Source organism: Engraulis encrasicolus, chromosome 14 (genome assembly GCF_034702125.1).
Source record: "Engraulis encrasicolus isolate BLACKSEA-1 chromosome 14, IST_EnEncr_1.0, whole genome shotgun sequence".
Lineage (NCBI taxonomy): Eukaryota > Metazoa > Chordata > Actinopteri > Clupeiformes > Engraulidae > Engraulis > Engraulis encrasicolus.
In genome coordinates, this window is record NC_085870.1 from 31,279,797 (window position 1) to 31,302,279 (window position 22,483).

Consider the following 22,483-nt stretch of genomic DNA (forward strand, 5'->3'; position numbering starts at 1 on the left):
AGAACAACACCTTCTCCAACATCAAACATGAAAGTGGTAACATTATGTTTTGAGGTTGTTTGTCTGGCCAAGACACAGGACAATAGGACAACGTCAAGAAATGGATGGAGGGAGACAAACGTACAATGCTGCTTGCCAACCTCTTTCCCACCACCACCACTAGACTGAAGGTGGGTCATGGATTGGCCTCCCAATATGATAATAATCCATAACATACAGCCCAAGCAACGAAGGAGTAGCTCAAGCAGAAGCACATTAAGGTCATGAAGTGGCCTAGACAGTTTCCAAACATGAACCTTATAATAATCCTGGGGAGGGAACAGAAGATCCCATTTGCCAAGCTACAGTCATGCAACTTAAATGATTTAGAGATGATCTGCAAAAAAAGTGGACAACAATCCCTTCTAATATATCCACAAATATTGTCATTAACTAAAAGAAACATCTGACCTCTGTACAAGAAAACAAGGGCTTTGCCACCAAGTATTTTGTCCTCTTTGACTAGAGGGGTCAAATACTTATTTTCCTCAATGGATAAAATCAATTAAAATATATTCTTCAAAGTTATTTTCTGGATTTTCTTTTTGATATTCTGTCTCTCCATATTAGAATACATTTTATCATTAATATTATAGACTGATCATGTCTTTATTATGGGCAACCCAACAAAATCAGCAAGGGATCAAATACTTATTCTCCTCACTGTATGTTGTTAAAAGGTCACTAATCATTGTGTCAAAGTGAAATTTCTGTAATGCTTTCCTATGAAAAGATATACTCACAAATCTGCAAAACTGTGAGGGGTGTACTCACTTTCGTGATATACTGCAAGTACATACCCCCTGCTTTACGTAGTTAGGGAGGAAGTATGTGCATAACATTGGTTTCAGACACAACAATAGAATGCATATGGGTGTGTGTAAGGCATACAAAATGTGTGTCCTTGTCTGATTTAGATTTTAGGAGAAGAGTAAACATTTTCTATGTATAAAATTTGAGTTGGAGGCTTCAAATTAAGTTTGACATTTTGCTTTCATTTCTGATGAAACATTTAGGACGGCGAGCATTAAGAGTTAGAAGGTAACCCTGGCTGTAACTCTAGCGATATGTACCAAAAAAAGCATTAAAAAGATGTCCTATATGTGTGGTATTACGGCTATTCCTGAAGGGCCATATATGTTTATCAGCATTGGCAGCCTGCCAATGTGCATTTGAATATATCGGCATAATAGAATATTGGCAAAAATCCAATGGCGTGCATCCCCCATTATGGAGTAATTTGAGCGCTGTCCTGCTCAGTGAATTAGGCCATCTCAGCCCGGGCAGGCCTCTCCTATGTCATTTCACTGTTACAGTAAGTCTGTGCTGCGCTGTGGCACGGCCACTCACGTTCCCCCTCTCGTGTTGCTGCCTGTGACGGGTCATGGTTTTCTCTACGGCACCCTGGATCCCTCTGCTCTGCGCTAGCCCCGCTTCCGGAATCCAGAACACTGGACCATTGTGAGTGTGACCCCGAATGGCGGAATATCGGAATGTCAGAATGCTTTGCCGACGGGGTCGCGGAGAGATTCCCTCCGAGTTTGCTCCCACTCGGCCCGCTTTGGTCTGAAAACAGAGTGGGCAGGAACGTCCTCTCTCTGACCAGAGGCTCCAACCGCAACGCGCGCCCCCCTGCCAGCCCCTCCCCTCACAAACACACACACACACACACTCCTCCCTCCCCCCAACCCCCCTCCTCGCCTCCTTTCCAAGAGGGGCAGTATCAGAAAACAAAACAGCTGAAGGAGCTCATAAGTGAGGCCCCTCTCTGAACTCGCAGGACTGAGCGAGTTGTGGGGTTTAGGATGGTATTTCACCACCAGTGCCCGCCTGACATGGCTTAAGCAGGACCACTTTTATTAGAGATTGCAGTGAGTCCCTGTTGTGAGCGAGTGTGAGTGCTGAGCAGAGCTCGCCTTGCCTTGACTTGACTTGACTTGTGAGAATGGACAGTGCGAGCGTACATGTACTTTCCCCGTCTCTTGTGTGTTATGCTAATTCTCTGACTCACTCAGTGGAATTTTTTTTCAGACGGTTATTTACTGTGGTGCGTTGGCTCTTTCTCTGGAAAGCGAATCGGTGAAGCCATTTAGTCAGCACACCAATTTCTCCTCTTCGTGTGTTTTTGTTTATTTCTCTCTATCTTTATCCTCCAGCCCCTAATTTGCAAGGACTTGTACATTCTCGTGGAGTTTAAATAAGCAGTAGCCTATCTTTATTTTGGATGTTGAATAATTATGCAGACACACATTAAGCTACAAAAAAATGTTAATAAATCATCTGAGTTAGCCAAGTGTACAAGAATGAAAAACTGTGAGGTTTTTTTTTTTTTTAAGTTTTTGAATGAAAAGTGAGAGGAGTATGGTTTCATTCATTACTTAAGCATTGCTGTTGGGATTTCCGATGTTGTGCCAGCAAGCCACTGTTAACAAAATCACGGAGGAGACACATTAACTTGGGAGCTCTTGAAAGTTTCCATGTCATGTTGTTCTGGCGTCTTAAGTGGATCACTAACTACTTGAACCAGATACTGCAACTAATTGTGACAGGATAAACCTTAGCATACCTGTGGAACTTGAAGCCTTGAAAGCTGAGGGAAAACCAAATCCGGTGAGGTATTCTTGTGTGTGTGTGTGTGTGTGTGTGTGTGTGTGTGTGTGTGTGTGTGTGTGTGTGTGTGTGTGTGTGTGCACGCTTGTGCTTGTGCTAATGTGCTTGCACTTGTTTGTATGCAAGTGTGCGTGTGTGTGCATGCGTGTGAGTGCTTCTCGGTGTGTGTGGTGAATCACTTAAAAGTAATGCCGGTTGTGACGACGCCCCCTTTACTTGGCTGTGAGAGGCTCTACGCGCCAGTGAGCAGCCACAGTGGGTAGTTGAACGGTTAAAGCGCTGCCTGCCACCCTGAAGGAAGGACACTGGCCGGTTGTTTGCACTGCTCCTGTAATGAAATGCTGAGTCAAAGGCAGACAGGCAGCGGCCATGTTGTCCTCAACTGAGGGCAGTCACGGGTAAGCGGTTAGGGCGTCAGACTTGTATCCGCAAGGTTGCCGGTTTGACTCCCGACCCGCCAGGTTGATGGGGGGAGTAATTAACCACTGCTCTCCCCCATCCTTCTCCATGACTGAGGTACCCTGAGTATGGTGCCGTCCTGCCGCACTGACTGCTCCTGTTGGGGGCTGCCCCCTTGCACGGGTGAGTCATAAATGCAATTCCGTTGTGTGCCACAGTGCTGTGTGCCCTGTGCCGCAGAGTGCTGTGTCACAATGACAGTGGGAGTAGGAGTTTCCCTGTTGGGCCTTCACTTCACTTCACTTCACTTCACTTTCAGTCAGCTGTCCTCTCCTGGACGCTCCACCTGCCCCTCTGCCTGCCCTGTATCTTAGAAAGAGTTGGGGCTTTTTGTTGCCTCGCCGACATGCCAAGGGTGACCCTCTCTGCGAAAGACTGCCCACACAGGTGGTGCCAGGTGACCTCCAGCCAACCAACTGAGACGTGCCAGGCCTGCCGCAGTGTGTCCCGCCGCCGCACAACACAAAGGTGTTCTTCATATCAATATGATGAGGTGAAATCCCACAAAATAAATGGTTTTATGTAGATTTTTTTGTGTAGTATCTTTAGGAATTACTTCCACAGCATGAAACATTTATCTTTACTGGGGACCCAGTCGAGGTGGAAGTTATTTGTTGTCAATGTGGCCACCTTCACTGTAAAATGCAGGGGACTTAGCAGCAGCTAATTGTACAGGTCGCCCATGTCATCCCTGCATGGAGGCTGGGTGTAGTGCGGTATAGCTTTCCTCCAGCTTGTGGCTTAAGATGGTCTGGTGGTCTGGTCCTCAGAGGAGCTTCAGGCTTGGCAGAGAGGCCATGCAGGGTCTCCTGCCGTAAAGATAACGCGCTGGCGTCTGTGGTTGGAGAGCGAACGGGAAAAGGCGACTGCAATAAAAAAATGTTGGAAATTGTTACCTTCTGTCCACACACTGTCCAAACTCTGACATTTTTCTTTCCTGGAGGGGGCCCTATAGCATATATACTCTATATGTCTTTTGGAAAGGAAAAAAAGGAAAAGAAAAGAAAAGCTGAATTCCACACAGTCCTTCTAAAGCACATGACTCCCTGGAGACCTCGTCTGATCTCGCTTGTGTGTCATCAGCAGGTAATCTTCAGCCATAGGCTACATCCCTCCCCAGTCACACACAGACACAGTTTAGCCCACCAGTAATCCTCTCAGACCAACTGCGTAACCAAATCTGTTTACCGCCTGTACCCTTTTTTATGACCCACTGCCACCTACACTGGCAAAACTGGGCTTTTTTTTTTTTGCTTTCTCCTTTTCCGTAATAGCCTAATTTATAATTGAACGCGCAGCTGTCGTTGTTGTCGGACTTTTGTCAGTAATGGACTGATTTATTATTTAGAATACCACTGTTTACGGTCAGGGTTTTTCATGTTTAACAGTCTGTCAGGATCGAACCCGATCCTTGTTGTGATTGTGTGAGTAATTGAGCGGCGCCTCGCAAGGCATGTCAGCGGGGGCCTGTGTGTGTGTGTGTGTGTGTGTGTGTGTGTGTGCCTGTGCCTGTGTGTGAGCGAGAGAGTGGGTGTGTTTTTGTATGAAAGTGGAGGGGAGGAGTGTTATGTGTCCTTATGCTAAACAGTGTTTGTGATCAGGCGCGTTAAGCCTCTCGCCCCTCGCCAGGCTTTTTCACGTCAGGCAACTTTCGTCTGAATGAAATTAATCAAACAAACAGACGAGAGAGAGAGAGAGAGGGAGTGTTGGCAGCAGTCACACAAACTCACCACCACATGGCCTCGAGTGAGTCCCACAGACTCAATACCGCAGTAGCATGTGTTTGCTCTGAGAAAGGGCCGGCTAATTGGCTGTGGCTCAAGTGCCATACACAGACACATTAAGAAGCGGAGCAGCTTGAAATGCCGGCCGGGCCGAGGGCCATCTAAACGAGCTGGGGAGAGAGAGAGAGAGAGGGAAGCACCAGCACAACACAATGTGAGGCTCTTGTCCCCCTTTCCCCCTCCATTAAACATACACTCATCCCTCTGTGCTGTGTCTTTTTTCTCTCTCTCTTTTTCCTTTTTTCTTTTCCTTTTTTTGTAAAGACAAAAGCAAAGCGGCCCCGCAAAACATTTACATTGTGTGTGCCTCATTCTCCTGGCCTTCTCTCGACCTTTCGGCCCTTTTGAGCTGCTGTGGCCCCTATGGAATGCCAGGAGGCGAGGTTTCCTGCCCTGCATGGGCCCCCAACAGCCCTATATGGGGAGGTTGTGAGGCATGTGCATGTGTAGTGTTAGTGTGTGTGTCTATATGGCCTGCCCCTCTGCTACAGTACAGTATGGGACCTGCTGCTGCTGCTGCTGCTGCTGCTGCTGCTGCTGCTGCTCTGGCCTGTGCATAAGGGCTACGCTGGACCCGACCCGACCGGAAGATGCAATCTGTGTTTAGCCCTAGAAAAGCAAACACTAAGGCCCCCGTTTTCCCATGAATTCTCCCCGTTTTCTCTCCCCCCTCCTCTCTTCCGAAAACCTGGAATTCTGAATGAAAACAGGAAAGTCGTGACATCAGGAGCCCTTAGCAGAGGTGTATTTGTTTTGCTTGTGCTATTCCTGTTTGCACGGTGCGTCCGGCTAAGTGGGTTTGATCCGCAAAGCTCAGCCGCTCGCTCGGAATCCTTCTCCTCGATGAAGAGCAGGGGGGAGAGAGAGTACAGTCAGTTACCTTTGCAAAGAAAAAAAAGGTGATGTCATGATGATCAGTTACAGATTGCTTCATATTAGAAAAATATTTTTTGGCAATGGTCAACTGATCGATGCTTCATTATGTGGGGATCTGACTGTCTAATCGTATTGTGAGAAAGTGGTCATGATGATGACCAGGTTTGGCCACGTCTGAGGACTGTTATCAAAGAAGCATTTGCGAAACGTGTTGCACTTTGCGCTGCGTCAGCTCCATCATCATCCGGGGCGAGCAAGCTGGTTTATGATTTGATTACCAAGGCAGCCCGAGGGCATTGTGCCACCTGTTAATCATTGCATGCACGAGCCCTCATTTGAATGCCTGCTAGACTTTGCTTTGATTTTGTTTTGCTTATCACTTGCAATGATTGACTAAAGTAACGGTGATTTTTTTTTTATATATTGTAGTGCATTATCGCATTACAGTAGTAGCGAAGTTCAGCCATAAGTCAATGAGGTTTGCCAAGAAGAACAAGTCATACTTACTTGCGTCTCCTTAACTGAACTGACCCTAGGGTTTTATTGTGGTTCACACCTGGTGGAAGTATGGGGCGTGTTGCCTTGATGTGTTGGAAGTGGTTTTTGCGGGCCGCAGAAGTTACTCTTGTCTTTTTGATCATAAATCAGTGACGCTTGCAGTCAGAGGCGCGCGATGCCCCATCACTTCGCGGGCCTCCCTCGGGGCATGTTTATTCCAAATGTTTCGGCGCAGCGAAACATTTTCCCGTCACCGCAGTAGGAAATGTTTCCGGCCACAAGAAGGCGGCGCATGAAATTGCAACTGCTGACGACGAACGAAAGGTGTGGAGTGGGCCACAGACAAAGACTGCGGTGGGAATACCATCAACTGTCTTATTTGTTGACAAACGGTACTGTAAGCTTATATACTGGCCATTTGTTCAGCTGAGGTTCAGCCCCACCTTTTCATGAACCTCCAGTCATCCACAGGCATTTAATGTCTCACTCTGCAGACATTGATTTCTCATCATAGCAAGGGAACAAGTGTAGCATATTTCATCTGGCTTGGTTTTTGGCATGGCATCAGGTCGCCTCGTCTTCCCATTTGTCCACACACACACACACACACGTGCACAGCACAGGCTGTGTGTACAGTGAATGAGCCAATCCACACACACACACACACACACACACACACACACACACACACACACACACACACACACACACACACACACACACACACAGACAGAGCACAGGCTGTGCGCACAGTGAATGAGCCAATCCACACACACACACACTCACACACTCACACACACACACACACACACACACACACACACACACACACACACACACACACTCACACACTCACACACACACACAAGTTCAGTGCTGCAGGCTACTACTCGAGTCTGTCATTGCCATAATGTGGAGGGAGTGGTGGTGTCAGGCGGATCGGTATTGTGGCGTCCCAGACGGGCAGAGATGACTGGATCTGCAGTATTGTTGCGATTTGCTCAAGGTTATGTGGAGATGCTGTGGACAGATGTGGGCTTTGGCTGACAATGGGCTGAAGTGGTCTGAACTGACTCTTCAGCAGTCAAGGTAATTCACTTATGAAGTGTGAAAAAGTATCTCCTCATCTGGATCTTTTTTATACTTTTGCATAGATACTGTTGCTGACCTGCTGAATGATACCATGGTGAAAATAATCAGTGGCATTTTTCTAACCAGGAAAGCGTGATAACCCCTTGCCCCCTAGGAGGGCTTGGCTCACGTCAACCTCCAGCATGAACCAACACATAACCAAGGCCTATGAAATGTTTTGCAACCATTTTTTTTGCTGAAGGCTAGATGGCAATCTCTGAAGGAAATGCTGGTCTGTACTGTACTGTTCAGTAGTAGAGTAGAGCCCATGTGATCATCTACATCCTCTTAACATCATTAATATCCCACATCTTACACTTAAGTTGTACGGTACGCGTTCATGCATAGGACAAAAAGTCAACGCTCTGGAATTAGCTGGTTCGACTAGGTTTTGAAGACAAAGACCGGCTTGTTTTTCTTTTTCTCTTTCTTTCTTTTCAAATGTGATGTGGTTTAGCAAATTTCACAGTCCATGTTTCTTTCTAGGGTAGTGAGTAGAAGCCGTTGTCCTTTTTAATTACGTGTGTGTGTTTCCTTTTTGTAGTTGTAGGCTGTGTCAGTTTGGAGGGCGGATGGTGTCAGTATTTGATCAATGTCCCGTTTTCAGGTCATCCCTGTATTTTTAGGTTGTTCCCGCCAGTGGTCAAGCCTATTCAGTGGCAGAAGCTGGCTGTAGAAATTAACAAGGCAACAGGGCCGATTTAGGAAAATGGGAGAACCATGAAAGATTGAATTTAAAAACTATGACTAATGCTCTATTCACTGCTACGGCACAACATTTCCAATATCCAGGTTTCTTTAGTACAGTGGCTGAGAACCCTGTTGTTAACACTTATGACTTGACGACAATCTCTTTTCTGAAGAAGACAATGGCCGCTTTACTCTGTGTGCGTGTACGCGTGTGCCTGCGTTTGTGCGTGCATGAGCGTAAGCATACCATCCAAGCTTAACTTTCAGAAGCAGGAAGAACATGAGGTTGTGGCTTTGGCTATCGCGCGGCGCCCAGTCAGTCTGTAGTTTTGATGGCGGGCAGGCAGACTAACTTGGTAATTACAACTTGAGCAAATAGTTGGTCATCGGTGCCTTTGCTGGTGGCGGCCGATGTTCCGACAGGCGAGCTCTCATGTCCACGCATGAAGCACAGTAATTTTATGAGGACAAATTTAGGGCCGGGCCGCAGAGAGAGAAAAGACATGTTTTTCCGAAATGTGCACAGTTCCGTTCCTTTTTTTTGTTTGTTTGTTCTGGTTTTTGTTTTTGTTTTTGTGCTTCTCCCCCCTCCTTTCTCTGTCTGATTTTGATGCAGCATTTTGGTGGCGCGTACACGGACAATGCAGAGGGCTGCAAAAATTATGGGATTGAACAGACGAGAGAAACAAAAAGTCCCAAAAGTTTTGGCAGTTAATAAACCCAAATGGGAAAAGTGGTGCCTCTCAGGCCTATTAGGTCTAATTATTATACACCTGTGTTTGTGAGTTGACAAACTTTTTATGATTTTCATTTCATATTTTTTTGCTGCGTCACGACACGCTTGTTGGAGGCACTCAGCGCAGAGGAGTGATTAAGAGTTCCATTAGTACTTAGTAAATTATTCAGCGTGTTACAAAACCATGTCACTTGTGATTTGTGGGCTCAGATTAGTAGTAGTCAATCAGCACGCGGGAGAGTGTGGCTCAGTTTTCCACTTTTTTTTGTGTTGCTGTCCTCGACTCGACTCGCTTTCTCTGGCTCACTCACTCCGTCTCTCGCTCTGTTTGTGTGTCTCTCTCTCTCTCTCTCTCTCTCTCTCTCTCTCTCTCTCTCTCTCTCTCTCTCTCTCTCTCTCTCTCTCTCTCTCTCTCTCTCTCTCCTTCTCTCCTTCTCTCCTTCTCGTACCAGCCCTGGCTCCAGGGCCAGTCCTCTCTTTTCTCTTCTTCTTCTTCTTCTTGCCTTCCCTCTGTTGTTTTCCTCTCTCTCCGCTTCTCTTTTTTTTCCTTGGCTGGAGAGAGAGAGGAACGTGAATCTGAGGAGAGGCTTTGTGTTGGTCAGTGATTGTGTGTTTACGCGGCGAGCTCTGAAACTTGTGGGCTGCCTTCCCCCCGCCACCCCCTCCAACACACACACACACACACACACACACACACACACACACACACACACACACACACACACACACACACACACACACACACACACACACACACACACACACACACACATGCTCTCTCTTGCTCACACACACACACACACACACACACACACACACACCACTCCCGCCCCTTAAAACCAGCCCACTTTGGTGAAAAGTGATATTCCAAGTGCACACACTAGACTGCAGCAGCCTGCTCAATCAAAGCCAGCTCCCTCATTGGCATGGGAAGGAACGGAAAGGGTTTTTTCCCGACTTTTCATACATGAGGGTTACATTCCGCACCTTCATACCTGTGCTGCCTTCACACGCAGGCACCCCGGGTCGGCTCCCAGCCCTCCTGCGTCATGGCTCAGCGCAGCAGGGAAGGCCCACACCACCACACCAGGGAATGGGGAAGCCAGGAGGTGGAGAAATGGAGGGTGGAGAGAGAACAGAGCAGACTAGAGCATCGCACCTGATGTTTGTGGTGGTGGCGGGTACAGGTGTGGATAGGTGGAGGACAGGGTAGGGGTGGTAGTGGAGGGGTAGGTGGCGACGAGAGAATGGCAAAAGAGCTGTAGCACTGACTGGCTCAGTTCTTTAGCAAAGGATTATCAGCCTTGATGCAGCCAAGTTGCAAATCCCTCTCTAAATGATCTTTATCATTCTTTTTTGTGTTTCGTGTGTCTTCAGCAAAAGAATTGTAAGCGTTGATGGAGCCAAGTTGCAAATTCCATTCTACTTGATCTTTATCGTTCTTTTTTGTGTTTACCCCCCACCCTTCTCTCTCCCTCTGCAGTGATGGAGATGGCTGTGAGTACCTCTTCACAGGCTCAGGATGAGTTTGACAGGAACGTGCCTCGCATCTGCGGGGTGTGTGGCGACAAGGCCACCGGATTCCACTTCAACGCCATGACCTGTGAGGGGTGCAAGGGCTTCTTCAGGTGAAGACACACACACACACACACACACACACACACACACACACACACACACACACACACACACACACACACGGGCCAACGTATGCACATTCTTGTCCCAATCCAGCCTCACATGTGCACGTGCACACTCACGGTTCACAAAATTCATGGTCCGGTCCATACCACGGTATCAAGGTTACGGTTTTCGGTTCTTTAAGGGTCCTGTTTTTTGTTTTTTAATTCAAAACGTTCTGTGCACTTCAAGATTCAAGATTTTTATTTGTAATATCGGAATATCAAACTATATTTATATAAGTGTAATTAGGACTGCACAATATATCGATAAATCTCGATATCAAGAGTGGCGATATTCGTATCCCGAAAAATGACTTCATTATCCCAAACAAGTAAAACATTTGTGTGCAGTCCAGTCACTTGCTGAATGTCAACAAATGCGCAGGAAGCCTGCCATGACGAAAGCCACGCCCCCCACACAGACCAACAAATTAGTGACAAGAAAAACACTCAGCTATATTTCTAAATGTCGTTTAAATATCGTTATCGAGGTATTGCATGCTCTTATCGAGTATCGAATTTGTTCTGATATCGTGCAGCCCTAATTGTAATTATAATATAATATTGTGCAAGTTGAATTTGACCTTTTGCTTGTGTCTGGCAGGCGCCTCTTGTGCTAACCTGTACTTAAACCGTCGTCAGCTGATGCAGGCTGTGGAGCGTTCCAAATGCCTTCTTTCAGTTGGCAGATAGAATCGAACTTATTATCACTAAATATCCTACTCATGTTTTTCTTAGGCTTACAGTGTGAACATTGTGTGATTTTAAATGTGACATCCTCGGTGGTCTCGAATGCTAATGTTTTAATAGATATTTTTGGAGATGGCGTGGACTGCGGTTTGCTGTGGTTTGCATGCCCCGGTTTGGTATGCATGTGAGCGGTACGGTTTCAATTTTCGGTGCATATTGTGCCATCACACACACACACACACACACACACACACACACACACACACACACACACACACACACACACACACACACACACACACACACACACACACACAACACACAACACACAACACACACACACACACAGCTGTATCCACAACACTGAGAAACAAAGGATCTGAGAGGAGGACAGACATGAGTGTTTCTTTCCAGAAGCGGGATGCAATGAGCATGATAATAACACTGTCAGATCCACACATTGTGGTGAGGATGAGTGTGCAGGGACACAGCCACACCACTGCATGCTGTACACACAATCAGGCTTCTCTTTCATGCTGGATCTCATTCAAAACCCATCGTCATAGAGAGCACGATGACCAGCTATTCAAGAACTCCAGGGTTTCCGGTGAATTCTTTGTCAGTCAAGGTGGGTGGTGGAGGGTTTGCCGGTATCTGAGACGTACGAAGGTCATTGGAAAGACTATGTTGCGCAGTTTCATATGAAATAGAACATGAAACTCCATCAAACTAAATGGATTACGCAATGTTTTGTAAAACAGCTTTACAAGTAGAAATTACATTTGCAATACTAAATCTGTCTAGGAGGTATTTCAAGCAGTTGGCTCGGTAGCAGTTAACAGAGATGAAGTTAACCTGGGGGTAGAGGTAGATCAGCAAGAAAGAAAGAAAAGAATCAGCTCGGGCTATGTGTATTAGCAGGTTTACCACTTTCTGTTGCTTAACCAGGGTGTATGCAGGGTTTTAAAAAGTATTAAAAGGTGATAAATTAAAAAGCCAAAATTTAATGGCCTTAAAAGTTGTACATTTGCTCAAAAGGTATTCTTTTTAGAAAAATGAGGTGTTATTTTTTTGTTGTTGTACCATTTTGACAAAAAAAATGGATTGATTCTGTATCTGAGGGCAGTATGAGGGGCAGTCATGGTTATGCGGTTAAGGCGTCAGGTTGCCAACCTGCCAGGTTAGTGGGGAGACTAATTAACCAGTGCTCTCCCCCATCCTCCTACATGACTGGGGTACCCTGAGCATGGTACCGTCCTGTCGCACTGCTCCCTTTCGGGCATCTTTTTGCAAAAAACGAAAGTGTAATGTAATGTAATGTTACAAAAGACAAAAGATGTCTTGTCAGTACTTGCATCGGAGTGTTGTGATGGTTGTAAAAAAAATCTAAAGGTAGTGAAAAAGGTTATTAAATGGTAGTAAATTTGACTTCAAGGTTGGTGTATATACCCTGTTAACTTAGCAATGAAACCACTCCTTCATTCATCACTTGCCCTTTCCTTTCCTCCAAAATGCGTTTTAAATGCCTTTTTTCCTCAGGTTCTACTTTTTTCTTCTTGCTTTTTTTTTGGACACTCTTCGAGCAGGGAGGCTTTTCATTGCACTTGAATTCATGTACACATGACAATTAATATCTTGTGTCTAGCCAGGTTAATCATTTATCCATTCTTATCCATGTCCGTCCCCCCCAGTCGAGGTTTGAGGTGTTTGTAGTCTTGACTAAACAGTGCAGTGGGATTCTCTGAGCTGAACTCGACAGGCTTGCTGCAGTTCCCTCAGGTGTTGTTCCCCATGCTTAAGATGAGATGCATTGGAAGACTCACTCACTCGCGCGCAGCTTACATAGTTTACCACACTAGCCTTGACCTGTTTGTGTACGCCTCACAAATCCCGTCATCCCACCCATCTTACCTGCCCACACATGGCTAACGCGCACGCACATGTGAATACCTCGCGCGCACACACTCACACACACACCTAGGTAACATGCATGTTCGCACACGCACACGCACACACACACACACAAATGCACACACAAAAATACACACAAATTGAGCATCCATTGTGTTGTAAAGTCCCTATGCTGACAGATGGGGCTGTTTGCACAGTGTGGGTCAGCAGGGTTGACAGGGAGTGTGTTAATGCTCAGTATGACCTTTCCTCTCAAGCACACACACACACACACACACGCAAACAAACACACAGACACACACGCAAACACACACAAACACACTCTAGCTGTGCATTCTTCCGCCCTGTTGTCCATTCCGGGACTGCAATGGTTACTGTCCATAGTTGGACTGTGACAACACTCATTCGTACGTACGTACACACACATACACTCACACAGTCCACCTACACTTGGTTATACAACACTTGACTTACTGGCCACTGGAGAGCACGCCGCAGATGTGTGGTAATGTCCTGTTTGTGAAGCCGCCGTTAAAAAAAGGGGCCCCAGCATCCTGGCGAGGAGCGGAGAAGAGGCCCCAGTCAGGGTCGAGCCCCACTCCTCGCCCTTGACCTCTGCATGTTTTGTAATTGTTCCTTTAAGTATTTCTCCCTCCGGTTTTGGTTTCCTTATGGGAGGATTGTCCCTCATTTCTGTCTTGAGACGATGGGGCCTCGAGGGGACTGGTTAAAGGCAAAAAAAAACACATGACAAATTTTTCGAATCGACTTTCAAATCTCGAAACCGAGATGTGGGTCTGACCAAGAAGATGACGAATAACGTTTCCCAAACGGCCTGAGTAGCCCGCCTCCCTTGACTTGCTACTGGTCGAACCCAGAAGAGGCTGTGCCAAAGTTAAAACCAAACATTTTATTAGTCCTAATAGAACGTCTGCTTAAATCAAGTCACTGCCTTGAACACGCTCTACCCAGGGCCGTTGTAGCTGCTCAAAGTGGATTGCTTCCTGACAAAGTGGGTGGCGTTCCCGATTTCTCCGGTGCTCAAAAACGATATTTGTATTGCTCCTGGCCTGACTAGAAGCAAAGCCGAAGGCGTTGCATCACTAGGAGGGCTTAGCCTGGCTAGCATGAAATGGGATTTGTGTGAAACATGACATATATGCAAACGCATTCCATTTAAATAGCTGCGCTATCTATCTTACTAGCTCTCAGCTATGCTTTGGTCTGTATTCACGTCTCTCTCTCTTTCTTTCTTTCTTTCTTTCTTTCTTTCTCTCTCTCTCTCTCTCTCTCTCTCTCCCCCCCCCTCTCTCTCTCTCTCTCTCTCTCTCTCTCTCTCTCTCTCTCTCTCTCCCTCTCTCCCTCTCTCTCTCTCCTACAGGCGTAGCATGAAGAGGAAGGCCACGTTCACCTGTCCTTTCAATGGGAGCTGCAACATCACCAAGGACAACCGTCGCCACTGCCAAGCCTGTCGCCTGAAGCGCTGTGTGGAGATCGGGATGATGAAAGAATGTACGTTTCCACACTGACCCATCCCTCCCTCTCTCTCTATTCTCTCTATCCTTCTCTTTTCCACTTGTTTCGACCCTCCCCTTTTCTTTTAGCACTTTTTTTCTTTCCTTGTCTCTCTCTCTCCCTCTCTGTCCCTCTCTCCCTCTCTCTCTCTCTCTTTCTTTCTTTTTCTCTTTATCTTTCTCTCTCTCTCTCTCTCTCTCTCTCTCTCTCTCTCTCTCTCTCTCTCTCTCTCTCTCTCTCTCTCTCGTGTCATTCTCGTGTTTGCCCACCTCCTGTGTGCCCCCTTCTTTTGTTCCTCCTGTTGTGATGTCATTTCCTCCACACCCCCTTTGACAGCTGATGTCATGATGTTCCAGTTGACTGGTTCTGTTTGACGGGGGCCCCTGGTCCTCCATCTTGCTCTTTCTTTCTGTCTTTCTTTCTGTCTATCTTTCTTTCTTTCTTTCTTTCTTTCTGTCTTTCTGTCTTTTTTCTGTCTTTAGCTATGTCTTTATTAGGGATGCACGATGTATCGGCCAGATGTATCGGTATCGGTCGATATCGGCCAATATTCAACACATCGGACATCGGTCTGATGGGTAAAACTGGGCCGATGTTAATGCCGATGTTTTTTTTTGTATGTTACGGTTCTAAAAGAATGGACTTGACGATGACTTTCACTGTTTGTCTTCTATTTTGTCTCTATTTTTTATCTAATTATCACAGGGAGTTAAAAAGTGTTTTTGGAAATAAGACGACATTCAAAAATTCTGTTTGTTTGCATCATTGTCATCTCTTTTTTTTTAAAAAGAAAGAAAAACATCGGTATCGGTTAATATCGGTCATCGGCCAAAACCGCAATATCATAATCGGATATCGGTATCGGACGAAATTTTTGACATCGTGCATCCCTAGTCTTTATTTATGTCTTTCCTTCTTTCTTTCTAAGATACAGTTTTAGGGCTCTTTGCGTTTATCATTAGGGAGATTTTGAAGGCTGGAACAGGTGATGAGGGCTGGGATATGAACCCGGGTCCCCATGAGCATGCAATTCCATGCACCACAGCACCCGCCTTCCTTTCTTTCTTTTCTCCAGTAAAATCATCTATATCAATAAGCCAGACCTGGAATAGTTGCTAAATGTCCTCCATTGTTTGTCTTTCGCTGGCCTTCCACTGAGCATCCATTTACCTGTGCAAGACGGACTACTTGCCTCAACCGTGAATACTTCCACACTAGATGAATTTTAGGGATTTTTAAGAGACTCTGCAAAGCCTTCTCTGTTGGACTTTATCCTGTGTGAGTGAGTGTTGGGTGTGGAGTGTTTTTTTTGTCCCCGAGTTTCCTGCAAGGCAAGCTCTCTCACACCTCTGTCTATCAGTGTGTGTGTGTGCGTGTGCGTGCATATGTGTGTGTGTGTGTGTGTGTGTGTGTGCGCGCGGATGTGTGGTCGTGTGTCTCCCTCTTCATGTGTGACTCCCAGGTAGTGGAAACTGAGTGCTATATTCAGCAGCAGGCCTCCTGCTCCTGGCTTGGGGGACACCTGCGGTTTCTTTGAGGGCCTTTTGGCAAGACTTAAGTCACCTCTGTTTGCCTTCACCTCCAGCAAACACAAGCTCTTTTCTCTTGCTCTCCGTCGCTCTCTTTTTATCTTAAATCCGGATATTGTTGCCTTTGTGTGTGCGTGTGTCTATGTGTGTGTCAACGTATGCAGTGTGTATTTCAACACTGTTACATTCCTGACATTGTCTTGAGAGGGAGATAATAAGTGGGTTTTGTGTTGTATGGGGGGGGGGGGGGGGGGGGGGGGGGGGGGGGGGGGGGGTGTTTTAGAAGGAGGGGGGGGGGGGGGGGTTGTGTTGTTTGCGTTTGAGCAGGTTTGTGCACATACATGACTGTAGACTGCAGGATTTTAGTTGTGGCTTGCTATAAAGCAAAGTGATGGTTGTGTGTGTGTGTGTGTGTGTGAGAGAGAGAGAGGGAGACGTTCTGGATGCTCTGTCTACCGTCCCTACAAGACAATGGAGAGGACAACATTAAGCGAAGAGAACTGACTCCCCTTAGCAGTCACCACGACAACCATAGTGTGTGTGTGCGTGTGCGCGCGTGCGTGTGCGCGCGTGCGTGTGCGTGTGTGTGTGTGTGTTCCGTGGCAGGCTGATCTGTGCAGCACATCAGTCTCAACCCCCCCCCCCTCCGCCGCTCCAGCCTCTGCCTGCTCATCCGCGCCACAGTAGGGGGGAGCAACCTGTGAATTGGTCTCAGTGTCCGACCACACACACACACGCACCAACATGTGCATGTACGCACACATAAGACACGCACGCACACAAAAAACACGTGTCTCCGCACCATCTTGCCAGGAGGCTGTTGCGCAATGTACACTTTCTTAGCTTCTGGGAAGTTATGTACTTTTTTTCAGTTTCCCTGTATATGCTTGTAGTGGTATAGACTGTACTGACTTGGTAATAATTTTAATAAAAGCAAAACTTTTTTTTTTTTCTTCTGGGAAGCTTTTACAATAGACTGTAGGCCGAGAAATGTTTCCTTTTCAACATTCTTCCCATCTTGGTGTTTTTTTTCCCCCGTTCTATTTATGGGGGTTGTTTTTCCCCCTGCTACTCCCTTCCAGTCAGTCTCTGTCTCTGTCTCTGTCACCGTCTCTGTCTCTGTCTCTCACTCACTGTTGTTCTGCCTACGCATCTGGCTGTCTGTCCGTCTTGTGTGGCTGGCTCTGTCTCACTCCGTTTTTTTTTTGTCTGTCCATCGGTAGGCCTGTCTTTCTCTCTAGCCTAGTCTTTCTGCCCTGGTGTCAGCCTGCTAGCAATTCAGCTCTGTCTCTTTCTCCTTTTCTTTCTCTTTCCCTTTCTCTCCTTCTCTTTTTTTTAAGTCATCCTCATTGCTGAAGCTTTCAACATTGTTGACGCTCCTCGTTTCTGACTGTCTATCTGCAGTTGGTTCGTGGTGGTTTTTAAAGCGTCTGCTTGCCCTTTTGAAATGGCCCTCTCTAACGTATACGTATCTCTCGCCACATCCCCTCTTCTCCCTCGCTCCGTCTCTCTCTCTCTCTCTCTCTCTCTCTCTCTCTCTCTCTCTCTCTCTCTCTCTCTCTCTCTCTCTCTCTCTCTCCCCCCTTCCCCCCTCCCTCCGTCTGCTCTTGTGCTGCCAGTCATCCTGACGGACGAGGAGGTGCAGAGGAAGAAGGACCTGATCCAGCGTCGTAAGGAGGAGGAGGCCATGCGCGAGGCGCAGCGCCCCCGTCTGACCGACGAGCAGCAGGGCATCATCAACACGCTGCTGGAGGCGCACCACAAGACCTACGACGACTCCTACCAGGACTTCTCACGCTTCAGGGTGAGCACCCAGGGTGTGTGTGTGTGTGCGTGTGTGTGTGCGTGTGTGTGCGTGTGTGTGCGTGTGTGTGCGTGTGTGTGTGTAAGAGAGAGGTGGGTGTGTGCGTGTGTGTGTGTGTGTAAGAGAGAGGTGTGTGTGTGTGTGTGTAAGAGAGAGGTGGGTGTGTGCGTGTGTGTGTGTTTTTTCCTCTCCAATGTTCCAGTCATTCAGACCACTCTCTCGTCTCGTCTTCTCTGCCCGTCTCTCTCCCACGCACATGTGCATGGCACACCGTATGCATATCCACTCCTACACATGTGGAACAACTTTATATGGGCCACAGGAAATGTTTCCAACAAACGTGTCCATCCCTCGCTTGCTCCTCACCGTTTAGTAGATGACGTGGTTCTGAAAACATAGCTCGTTGAGCACCGCAATCTGATTGGATCTTGAAACTTGGAGGTGTGTCGCTTGTCCAGAATGGTGTTTTCCGAACCATTGTTCCGGAAAATCATATGAAACAAACACTTCCTTTCAAACCTCTAGCATATCTTTGCCAGGAATAGTCGTAGGCCAGATCTCTGCCAGATCGTTATCATAACGAAACAAACCAGCAGCCTGCATGGCCTATTTGCACCATGTTGGGCGGCCTGGGGTGCGTTTCTCGAAAGTCTAGTTGTTTTTCAGTTAGGAACTTGGGTAGTTGCCAATGGGAATTTGCATTGCCAACAACAAAGTAGCTAACATATTTAGCAACTATGGTTTCGAGAAATACACCCCTGCTTTGCTGTATTGTGACATAATGAGTGCCTAGCTTTGCTGTGCCATCACCAAAATAGGCACATGCAACTCTAACCTTCCTGATTGCTGATGCTTTTCAGTTGTTGTTTTTTTTCCCCCCAACCACAGTGACCGATCGCTACACATCTCCGTTTTAAAGCATTTATTATAAGATGTTCTAAAGTAGACTGTTCCTCCCACCAAATCTACATTTTAATTAACCAATTTTGTCCTAAGCCCTTTTTGGGAAAGGGTGCCCTCTGCCTATTAAATCCTAAATATGTCATCCTCCGAAGCACATACAAACATGAAATAATTTGCATTTAAAAGCTAGGACCCTCGTTTTGCATTAGAATGTGTTCTTTCAGCTCTAACATACCCACATTTTTGAAGGAAAAAAACCCCCCTCAAATCCCAAGAGCCTGTATGCTGCGTATATGTCGCTCCAGGACACAATGGGTTAATGTACCCACTAATTGTTATGTGTGTAAAGTGACCCTGATGAAGACGCAAGCCGAAATGTTGGTCAGATTCAAGTCAAAGGTCAAAGTTCAAAGTTTATTTCTTTAAAATTGGGGACAGTTAACATTAAAGTTCTGAGTGTGTGACAGCAACTTTTTTCATAAGGTTTTTAAAAACAAACAAAAAAGTAAACAGATTTTACCCCCTACCAAATCTACATGTTAATCAACTGACCCGGTAACTGTTCGCTAACCTCTACCTTGTTATTTTCAAAATGTCAAACAGCACGGCTGAGGGAGGAAGCCAGAGTAGCAGCCGAGGATGAGATTCAAACAGCTGTCCTTTTCCATCATGCGCATCTGTATGACATTATAGTATCATGTTAGATAGAGGTCATGTGATTACAACAGCACCATTAGTCTGCTCATAAGGTTCCCCATACGCTGTATAGTCACATAATTAATCATTTAGTGAAATATGTATTACCATATGGTCCTATTGAGAGTCTGCTCGTGCACATCCTCCCACCATACCAAAGTCATTATCAGGCTACTACTGCATGGTTAGTCAATAAATTATGTGAAATGACGTATGTACAAATGTAGCTTTTATGTTTCATGGTCATTTGAAGCTTTTTTCTTTTTTCTTCACACATTACTCATTTGAAATATGTGCAGCATGCGTATTGCTTTCTTGGACATTCATTCGGTCTTTGTTTTCTATTGTGAATATTCAGTCTTCAACTCGCTCAAAAGGAAACATTGATGAGTGATAGAAGTAGCAAGCTGCCATTCAGTGACATTGAGTTGCATTGTGTGCCTATGTAACCTTGAGCTGTGCTGGAACAGGGGGAATCATCACTCCTCTCCTCTCCTCTTCTCTCCTCTCCTCTCCTCTCCTCTCCTCCCAGGGCTTGCTGTCTCTCCATCAGTAACCAATCTACTTCTCCCACTCTGCTCTTAGTCAAAAATATGACCACTGTTGCTATGGAGGCCTTAGAAGCAATTATTACTCTCACCAACCAACCAGGGATGCGTTTTCTGTAAAAGTTTGCTCAGTAAAGCTCTGTGGAAAAGCACAGCTCTCTGTATTGCTGTGTCTCATCGGTCAAACAAACAGTGTTGCTGACATCAAGAGATATGGCAACTGCAGCTCCTTTGGGTGTTTGTGGTCATTAAGGTACCAATCTGGGGTGTGTTTCTCGACAGTGTCAGTTGCTAAGTTGTTAGAAACTTACTTAATTGCAATGCAACTTCCCATTGACAACCCACTAAGTTGCTGTCGATAAGCACATCCCTGTGTAGTTCAGTGAAGTAGGCTCCAGTTTTAGCACTCTCAGCATGTTTTTTTTTATCAGTCATTAGTCAAATGAAACCAAAGATCAACATTACAGGCACATTTCTTATGTCTTGGGAAGGGGCTACAACTCTTTTTAGAGGTAACTACTTCTTTTGAAATTAGCTATTTCTCAAGCTGTGTCGTACAGTTTCGTTGAGAAGAATGGGATGGAAGTTTGAATGACTGTATAATATCAATCTCTACAACAAGATTGAGTTTCCTTGTGTTTGATGCTGAAGTGTTACAGGTGTAGAGTTGTAATGCCAGGGCTCTAAATTAGTACCAGCCAACCGGCCAAAGGCCAGTAAAATTTCAGTTTGGCTGGTAGAAAAGGTACGTACTAGCCACTGACCCATTAATGAGTGTGTGTTTGGCTAGTAAGATTAACATCTACTTGCCATTTTGACTGACGATGTAAAAACGTTAATTTAGGGCCCTGTGTAACGCGGTCAGGAATAGTTGTCCTGCACTTAATTAATTGCAACCGGCTAACGTTCCGATCATGTTTGCAATTGGTCATCCGTTTCATCTACGTGTTTACTGTGTGGAAACAAATTAGTGAGCGATGCTTTAAATTATCTTTGCCTTTCTGCACTTGACATTTTTTTTATTGTGAGGCTATCAAGAGTAAGGAGAACTCGACCTATAGCTTAAAACCTTTAGAGGAAATGGGCAATTTTGGTGTTGTTCTAGAAGCACAAAGGTTCACCCATCTTGCACAATGCTGCCTGAAAAAGAAAAAAAACACCTATATGGATGTTGTTGCCAAGGTGTCATAGGCGTGACAGGTGCTGATAATAATGAATGCTGGTTCCTGCCCCCCCTATTTACTAAAACCACTACCAGTAAGTTGGTTGAGGATTTTTTTTTTGGCATCTCCCATATGTGGTTGCCAGGAACACCAGTGTTTTTTTTGTTTTTTTCTACGACTGCCGTTGGTTAATATGCATAAAGCAGTTTGTGCCAGCCAGTGCTTTCCAATAGCATGCAAACAAGGTAAAATGCTAAAGGTTATGGATTTGATTTCCAGCTGAACCACCGCATGTGTTGTCTTTGTCTACCTGTGTGCGCGTGTGTGTACTGATTAATTAATGTATTCTCTCTAGCTGCTAAATCATTCAGGATGTATGCATTCTATAGAAGCAGCCATATCGCTTCCATCCTCGCGCGGTGCGAGGCGGTGTGGGTTTATTAGCAAGTGACATCTGATAGCGCGCCCGCGCCGCACATCATTCTCCTTTAATCTTTTCATCGCAGTCGCTTAATTGTGGCGGCGGCATAACCACATCAGGGAACCACAGCTATCCAATGGATTGGATGGATTTCATAACGCAATCAGGTTATCTCGTCAAACCTGATTTTTTGATGTTCTTCTGTTATTTCTGTGTAAGAATGTGGCCAGTATAGATATTGCAACTGTGCTGCTCATTGAAACTATGCTGCCTATTACTAAGTTTGATCTTTTCATGAATATTTACTAGATAATAAACTGATATTTACGAGGTTGACCAAGGCACATTAAGTTTTGCTAATGGATATTCAAAATGGCGGACAATGGAGAAGATCCCCCTTTTCATGTATGAAAAGTACAATTTTCCCAGTCATAATGAATAGCTACAGTTTGATGGTTGTGGTTAGTATTTGTGAAAAAGGGAACATTTGTGAAGGGGCAGCATGAATTCTGGAAATAAACAACTAAAATATTACACAGTGCAGAAACCACGGAGCAATTACACCTTTTATTTATTTTACTTTTTATTTTATTTGTTTATTCTTATTTCGATCTTTTATTTGGATTTAAGCATTTTAGCCTTTATTGAAACAGTGGACGATGAAGACAGGGGAGTGAGTGAGTGGGGGAGAGGGAGAGAGAGAGAGAGAGAGACAGGGTAGGATTGGGATATGACTCAAGCCGGACTCGCACCCAGGTGTCCAGTCCCCATGCATATAAACTACGGGTGCCTTAATGT

General features: G+C 45.8%; 1 protein-coding gene across 2 annotated transcripts in view; it reads left to right on the forward strand.

Moving 5' to 3' along the window:
- LOC134462400 (vitamin D3 receptor B) overlaps positions 1-22,483 on the forward strand; it is a 54,386-nt gene that overhangs the window by 11,182 nt on the left and 20,721 nt on the right. For both annotated transcript variants that reach the window (XM_063215417.1, XM_063215418.1), the window contains exons 3-5: positions 10,307-10,451; positions 14,488-14,618; positions 17,770-17,954. In XM_063215417.1, coding sequence (XP_063071487.1) covers positions 10,309-10,451; positions 14,488-14,618; positions 17,770-17,954 — 459 coding nt within the window. In that variant the 5' untranslated portion in view covers positions 10,307-10,308. The remainder of the gene's footprint in view (positions 1-10,306; positions 10,452-14,487; positions 14,619-17,769; positions 17,955-22,483) is intronic.